Consider the following 8,527-nt stretch of genomic DNA (forward strand, 5'->3'; position numbering starts at 1 on the left):
TTATGTATGTATCTATCTAGAGATATAACATCTCAAGAACCCATGGATGAGGAAATGATTAAATCTATGCAATCCCATCTCTGTGGACTTTATCTAACTCTTTATCAGTACATTGAAAATTTAGCTGTTTTTATCTGTAGCCCCTGAAATGTATAAAATTGACCTTTTTAAGGATTATTTCTCATTTCTAAATTTTTTTACATATCGTTAATTTATTTACAAAAAAAAATTAGAAGCATTTTGGGAAATTCAAACAATAACATTCAGATAAAACACATGTAAATATTTACCTCTAAATAAATAAGACCTTTGCAAGAAAGACCCTAAACTTTATGGTAGGAGTCACTGTCTCTAGTAACTGATCACCCCTCTGTCTTTGCATTTTGAGCAACTTAAAAAGAAATCAATAAAATAAAATAAAAATATCCTAGAGATAAGACATTTATTAAAAATGACCAAGCACTATTTACAGAAAAAGGATTAAGCTCACAATATTATCCAGATCAATGATTAATTTTACATTTTTTACAATATTTCTTTATTTGAACCATTTCCAAAACATGGTGGAAATACATTCTCCCATGGCGATCTTTTAGTTTCTGGATAGATTTCTGTACTCCCAATACAAATTTTACAACAGAAGAGTGCAGGTAAAATGGATTCATCATGATCAATAAAACCATAAACACCATAGATGCATACAATATATTAAACTCCACAATTTGTAACAGGGTATCTACACAATCTGTACAAAGGTCTCTCCTCATAAATAAATCACATTAAAAAGGGAAAAAAAAAAAACATAAAATCAAGTAAATTTTTCCACTTTAGAATAAACCAAATACTGTCAACTTTAGAGTTCAGGATGTGACAGGTTGGAGCCTGCAGCAGTCAGAGGTTTTGGCACCATCAGCCTAGAGAGCAAGTTCTGATTGTCATCGTGCTCTCTGGATGAAAGGCAAAGCCACACTTTTTGGCATTTAATGCTATGATCCACCCTGTGTTCAATAGAGTCACTTACAACCTTTACATCTATTACTATATACCTATTAATTTATGAACTAGCGTAAAAGGAATAGTAGCCTAAGCCTTTTGAGACATCTTTATAGTCTTCAGTGGCAATGTCCTCACACTTTATTGGGGGAGAGTTTTCATTGCTTGAAGTGCTGGGAGATAGTCTTCTTCTTTTGCATGCTCCTGTATATACACCAGAGTCGTTTGAGTCCAAAGACTTTATTGAAGGAGGTGTCTCCACCCATGAAGAGCTCATCTCTTCCTTGACTTTGTCTTTATTTAGAATGTCTTCAGAAAACCCTGATGGACTTGACCTTGAGGACCAAGGAAGACCTGTGCTCATTTTCCTCTGATATGGAGAACTTCTACTTCCCCAGCTTGTCATTGAAGCAAAGGCAGCATCTGGATAATATGCCATGGGGTGTGAGGTTTGGATGGGTAAGGACTTTATACCATAGGTAAGAAGAGAGCTGGAAGAATAGTCTGTGTCGTAAGGACCCATGTCCAATTTGTTCGCCCCAGCTTGTTGAACTGGAGTCACAAACCACCTTTGTGGGGGAACGCTGGTGACTTCTTCATTGCCCTGTGGTGACAGGAGACCACTGGTCTGGGGGACAGTCCTCTCTCCGCTGTAGTACCTGGTGGGGGGCAGGTTGTTGACAAATTGTTCCTGGAAGAAAGGCTGGACACTGTAGCGGGCACCGGGCACTATCTGGTGGGATCTAGGAGAATCCGCAGGAGATGGAGTTAATCGGTCACTTTCTGAAGCTGTGTACATGCTACAAAAAGAATAAGAGCCATGTGTGACTATGACATGTTCAGAGAGGCCACCTAAACAAGGACCAGAGAGCACAGCAGGGGCACGAGGGGCAGCTAGGGGGTCCTGAGGAGAAGGAAACAGGGGCTAGATACTTACGAGTCATAGTTGTCTCGGAAACCTTTTGCGAATGGGTTGTGATCAATCTTCAATTGTGTGATCTATATAAGCAAACGATATGAGTATTAGTCGTCATGGTGCAAGGTTTATGGGATGAATGTTCACCTGTCAGCACTTACATCTGTATTCTGGTAAGCGGTGACTGCAATAAACTGGGTTTCTGGGAAAGTAAAAGTCTGAGTCTTGGCAGAATCATTAAGGTCTTCTACTCCATCTTCACTCACTTCCACTATATGGAGACGGGGTTGGTACTTGTGCAGAGATTGCAGAACGATCATCTGATAATGGGCAGAAGATATGGACAAGTTCAACAAAGGCGATTTATCTATCTATCTATCATCTATCTATCTACAGTATCTATCTATTATATCTCTCTATCTGCTATGTAACTATCTATTATCTCTCTGCTATATATCTGTCATCTATCTATCTATTATTTCTCTCTCAATCTGTCTACAGTATATATCTGTTATCTTTCTCTATCTCTAGATAAAAAGCAACAACTGGAGGCAGCACTCCAAAAAGATGTGGCATGAAGGGGTGTGGTATTAGCCGATAGTGGTCACATCTTTTTGGAGTGCTGCCTCCAGTTGTTGCTTTAAATCTGGATAGTTTTTTTTTGCCTGGGAGGTCCTGCTATGTAGTCTGTCTCTTGGGGTTATTAATATATGTAGAGATCTTCTACAGTATTCATGGTAGCAGAGGTTGCTTTACAGAAATTAAGCACATGTAGAAATGGCTGCTAAAAGGTAGAGGTGAAACTAGAAGAGGCGGCAGAGGCAGAGGGGGGTTAGTTATAGGTGGGTGCAGAAGTGTTGGCACAAGAAAAGTAAAACCATGAAAGACTTTTGAAAAAGTGTGAGCTGGGGGCTGAATCAGACCTGCGGAGAAGGTGCGGTATCGTAACACATCAGAGATTCACACCAACACAATGTCAGCACAAGTATCAAATAGAAAAATCTATCTATCTATACATCTATATCTGTCTATCTATCTTCATATCTATATATCCATATATCTATCTACCTATCTATCTATACATCTTCATATCTATCTATCTATTTATCAATTTTGATATTTATCTATCTATCTTCATATCTATATATCCACATATCTACCTATCTATCTTTATATCTATCTATCTATACATCTTCATATCTATCTATCCGTCTATCTATCAATTTTCATATCCACCCATCTATCTATCTATCTATCCATTTATCTATCAATCTTCATATCTATCATCTCTCTATCTCTCTACAAAAAAAAAGAAGCATCAGCAGCATTAGGTAACAATGTTTCTGGGTACCGTGGCTCCCAGGCAAATACCAAACCCTTAATATAGAAGGCACAAGCTTTTAAAAAAAAAGTGTTATTTAATAGCCAAGTTTGAGAAAGGCTCACACTTGGAGCCGAAATGTTGCCATTTTTTTCACCTTTAAACTGGTGTATTGCCTCCATTTGTTGTCTTCTGTATATTCATCTGTCAGTCTGTCCATCTGATACCTATCTGATCTATGAAATCACTATTGTATCTTACCTATCTGATCTATGAAATCACTATTGTATCTATCTGATCTACTTCTCATAGTATATGAGCGCACTATGATAAATATCCGTGGTGCCGAGCCCCTCCATGCTGCGCTCTGAGCCCCCCTTTCCGGCTGTCCTCCCTGTGTACTCCGCCGCTGTTACCTGTGTATTGTTGTTATTGGCCCCTTTGTTGTTGGTGAGCTTTAGTTTGCCAAATGAGATCTCCTGCCTCATCCAGTGCGCCCCGGTGTTGGGGGACTCGGGGTGCACATACACCTTGTTACCTGCAATTAGAAGTGGTGAGAGCACAGATGATGGGCTGCAGGGGCCAGCTGCCCCCGATCATGGAAACTCCCCTCAGCAGTAACTGTAGAAGCATTACATGGTTTACTCAATAAATGGTTTCTTATTAAATTTTACTTTCTTTTAATATTTACAAATAATCAAAATGCAAAAAAGAGATTTTAAATGGATAAAGAACTAAGGATAGAAATGTATAGATGGATACAGAGACATGGGTAGACAGACAATTGGCTAACTAAAGGAATCGGATATGTCATGAAAGATTTATCAAATAATCTATAACAAGAGAGAAAGAGGAGGAAAGAAAGAAAAAGAAAAAATAGAGGAAGAAAGAAATCGAGAAATATATACAGGTATAATTTAAATAAATTGGTAAAACTATATACCAGTGAATAATAAACTTATAGATTTCAGTTTATTAGATTTCACTGTGAGAACATTGAGGAGTTCATCCATCCCCGGCAATGGCCCACTCACCCTGCATGTTGTTGTCTGCTTTACCACAGGTCACCCATTTGCCCCCTTGAAACCTCCAGTGATTTGGATCCGCCAGCACCACCTCCACGAACACGTTATAATGGGACGTGGGATTTAACCCGGTGATATTGAAGCTCAGGAAAGGAAACATTCTCCTGCAGAGGGACACAAAGAGTTAACATCGATAATGAGAAAAACAGCTCCTAAGCCGCCGGGCACTGATGGTGGCACATAAGCCGGGCACTGATGGTGGCACATAAGCCGGGCACTGATGGTGGCACATAAGCCGGGCACTGACTGTAGGCACAGAAGCCGGGCACTAATGGTGGCACATAAGCCGGGCACTGATGGTGGCACATAAGTCAGGCACTGACTGTAGGCACATAAGCCGGGCACTGATGGTGGCACATAAGCCGGGCACTGATGGTGGCACATAAGTCAGGCACTGACTGTAGGCACAGAAGCCGGGCACTAATGGTGGCACATAAGCCGGGCACTGATGGTGGCACATAAACTGGACACTGATGGTGGCACATAAGTCAGGCACTGATGGTGGCACATAAACTGGACACTGATGGTGGCACATAAGCCGGGCTCTGACTGTAGGCACATAAGCCGGGCACTGATGGTGGCACATAAGCCGGGCACTGATGGTGGCACATAAACTGGACACTGATGGTGGCACATAAGCCGGGCACTGACTGTAGGCACATAAGCCGGGCACTGATGGTGGCACATAAGCCGGGCACTGATGGTGGCACATAAGCCGGGCACTGATGGTGGCACATAAACTGGACACTGATGGTGGCACATAAGCCGTGCACTGATGGTGGCACATAAGCCGGGCACTGATGGTGGCACATAAGCCGGGCACTAATGGTGGCACATAAGCCGGGCACTAATGGTGGCACAGAAGCCGGGCACTGATGGTGGCACATAAGCCGGGCACTGATGGTGGCACATAAGCCGGGCACTGATGGTGGCACATAAGCCGGGCACTGATGGTGGCACATAAGCCGGGCACTAATGGTGGCACATAAGCCGGGCACTAATGGTGGCACAGAAGCCGGGCACTAATGGTGGCACAGAAGCCGGGCACTGATGGTGGCACATAAGCCGGGCACTGATGGTGGCACAGAAGCCGGGCACTAATGGTGGCACATAAGCCGGGCACTGATGGTGGCACATAAGCCGGGCACTAATGGTGGCACAGAAGCCGGGCACTAATGGTGGCACAGAAGCCGGGCACTAATGGTGGCACATAAGCCGGGCACTGATGGTGGCACATAAGCCGGGCACTGATGGTGGCACAGAAGCCGGGCACTAATGGTGGCACATAAGCCGGGCACTGATGGTGGCACATAAGCCGGGCACTGATGGTGGCACATAAGCCGGGCACTGATGGTGGCACAGAAGCCGGGCACTAATGGTGGCATAGAAGCCGGGCACTGATGGTGGCACATAAGCCGGGCACTGATGGTGGCACATAAGCCGGGCACTGATGGTGGCACATAAGCCGGGGATAATGGAGCCGCCTCATACACATCACTACTGAAATCACAGGAACAACGAGCAGAACAAAGTTTTCCTGTAAGTTTTGTCCCGTTCGTGTCACCTGCAGCAATGAGCCAGGCGCCGGCCTGCAGGACGCCAGAGACGGTGGCATGGTGGTCTTACCTGCCCTGCTTGGTGATTATCATCTCCGTCTGGTGTCGGTGAAACTTGAGCCACAGGGGGCGATTACAGAGGTAGATCTGTGCCCGCACCCCGGCCCCGCTGCCCGGCAGCCCCAGTGCGCCCAGTCCGCTGCCTGTGCCCGCAGACGGGTACGGGTTGTACATGCTGCCCGGCGCTTGGCTGTACTGGTAGCCGGTGGAGTACTGGGGGCGAGAGGGGCACACTGGAGGGGAGAAGCCTGCGGGGGGCAGCATGCTGCTGTACGGGGGGTACCTGGCCGCGCCTCCGGCCGGGTACACTGCGGTGTGCTGCGGTGGAGCATAGGGGAAGATGGAGCAGGGAGAGGCCAGCTCTGCGCCCGTCTGCGGGGGCTGCTGCCCCGGGCTCGGCAGGTAGTAGCGCTCCGGAGCCGCCTGCAGAGAGCCGTCCAGGTAGCGCGGAGCAGACGGGGGCTGCGCAGAGCTCAGGTCCTCTTCTCCCACCGGGGAGCCCTTCCTCCCGGGGTCTGGTAAAGTCTTGGGGGCTTGGAAGCCCTCTGTGGCCTCGCTGAGCATTGAGCTGCCGGGGGTGGTGGAGCTGCCAGAGTCTCTGGGGCTGTCTAGGTGAAGGCCTCTGGAGGGGGCGAACTTCTTCTGCTGCTGCTGCTGGCTTTTGTGCTGTCCGACGCTGAAGTCCAAGCCTGGGCTCTGAGCCGCGGTGTGGGGGTCCCCGGGCAGAGGGTAGAAGGTGTGGGGCAGGTTAGGAGCAGAGCTGGTCAGGAGCTGCTCTCCGAGCTGCATCCTCTGGCTGGTGAACCTTCTTCCTCAAAGTCTGCAGATTTGGGCTGATGCTGAGACCATGAAGGGCAGACACCCAGGAAGATGAGGGGCTCCAACCAGGAGGATGAGGGGCTCCAACCAGGAGGATGAGGGGCTCCAACCAGGAAGATGAGGGGCTCCAACCAAGAAGATGAGGGGCTCCAACCAGGAAGATGAGGGGCTCCAACCAGGAGGGCTGCACGAGCTACAAATGTCCTTTCAGTTTACTGTGTGATCCATAGGTGTCCTCCCTGGATGCTGATGATGATGAAGGAGCAGCCCACCAGTCACTCCCTGCCCTCCTCTCTCTGCGATGTGTCTGTGGCTCTTATAGGGTCGTCTCTTCACACCTCCATTAGGGCTAATGATTCCAGGGAGGGGCTAGCTGCCTCTTTCATGGCCCAGGACACAGGAGGACAGGATGTGCCCCTTCCTTACCCCTCTGCATTATTGGCTGCTGTCTGGGACACTAATTTAATTAGACCATCCATAATTGGAGCCGGTCACCTGTGCCCCTCACTGGCTGCTGAGCAGGAACATCACAGGCATTGCTGCCAATTGTTGGGTTATCCTAAACCCTCCAAACCAGAAAGGATGGGAGGGAGAAACTGGGTGTTCAGCACCTTAGATATTGAGTGATCACAAAGGCCTTATAGGGAGTAGGGGAATGTAGGGGCCGTACACATTGCAATGCGTGTTCAATGCGGCAGTGGAATATACACTGGAGATGGCTCAAGGGATGTATATATATATATATCACTAAATCAACAGAATGTACACAGCAATGCACCAAGCTGCATTATATATAAATATATGTAACAGCCAGGCAGGCAATGAGCACTATATATATATATTTGTATATTTCTTTTGGGATGTAGGTCACACTAGGAGGTGTGCACAGTACATTGCTGCGGATCTTCTATTGATTTAGTGTGAAACTATCTATAGTTTTACCCTTCTTTGAAAATACAGTGTGAGTGATGTATTTCCGAACTGGATGCAAACTGCAAACACCCAAACGTATTGTCAAGCAGCAATCACATTCTGACTTCATGACATACTCACCCTGAAATGATGGGGCAGAAGGGGCTGCTCTGTACAACTGAAAACTATGGCGATTTATTGCTAACAGTATTTGTATGTAACGAAAACATTCCGATCACAGCCTCACACAGTCATGGCTGCCTCATGTATAATATTATAGACATGTGATCCTGCTGATCCCACAACAATGAATGTACATATGTGTACAAATTAGCGAATGCACCCACATGTGTGCTCTGCACAACTGTAGCAAAAGCCTAATCCCAAAGAGATACATGTAACCTACTTGTAATGTCTCAGTGCTACAGATTAACACACAGCTTTTTTTGCATCTATCTATCTATCTATCTATCTATCTATCTATCTATCTATCTATCTATCTATTAATTATCTCTCTATCTATAGATTTATTTATTATCTTTATCTATCTATCTATCTATCTATTATCTATCTATCTATCTATTAATTATCTCTCTATCTATAGATTTATTTATTATCTTTATCTATCTATCTATTATCTATATATTTATTATATCTATCTATCCATCCATTATCTATCTATCTATTATCTCTCTCTCTATAGATCTATTTATTATCTCGATCTATCTATCTATCTATTATCTATTTATTCTATCTATCTATCTATCTATCTATCTATCTATCTATCTATCTATCTAGACAAAAAAGAAGAAACAGCACAGTACTTAGCTTCGGGGGGGCAAATAGTCCAGTATCAGCCACAATG

The 8,527-nt window shown here is 45.2% G+C and overlaps 1 protein-coding gene across 2 annotated transcripts; it reads right to left on the reverse strand.

The window, feature by feature from the left end:
- Window positions 1-428: 428 nt before the first annotated feature.
- On the reverse strand, window positions 429-8,122 carry EOMES (eomesodermin). 2 transcript variants are annotated; one of them, XM_073568514.1, is made up of 6 exons: window positions 5,942-8,122; window positions 4,265-4,419; window positions 3,647-3,768; window positions 2,071-2,229; window positions 1,931-1,992; window positions 429-1,736 (listed from the first exon to the last, which is right to left on the reverse strand). In XM_073568514.1, the coding sequence occupies exons 1-6, from the start codon at window positions 6,718-6,720 to the stop codon at window positions 1,055-1,057; spliced, it is 1,959 nt and encodes a 652-aa protein (XP_073424615.1). In that variant the 5' UTR covers window positions 6,721-8,122; the 3' UTR covers window positions 429-1,054. The 2 variants fall into 2 exon arrangements, with proteins under 2 accessions (XP_073424615.1, XP_073424606.1); XM_073568505.1 differs by having other exon boundaries at window positions 429-1,793; window positions 5,942-8,119.
- Between the last annotated feature and the right edge of the window lie 405 nt (window positions 8,123-8,527).

This window comes from Dendrobates tinctorius, unplaced genomic scaffold, assembly GCF_039654945.1.
Source record: "Dendrobates tinctorius isolate UK_male_01 unplaced genomic scaffold, ASM3965494v1 ptg000005l, whole genome shotgun sequence".
NCBI lineage: Eukaryota > Metazoa > Chordata > Amphibia > Anura > Dendrobatidae > Dendrobates > Dendrobates tinctorius.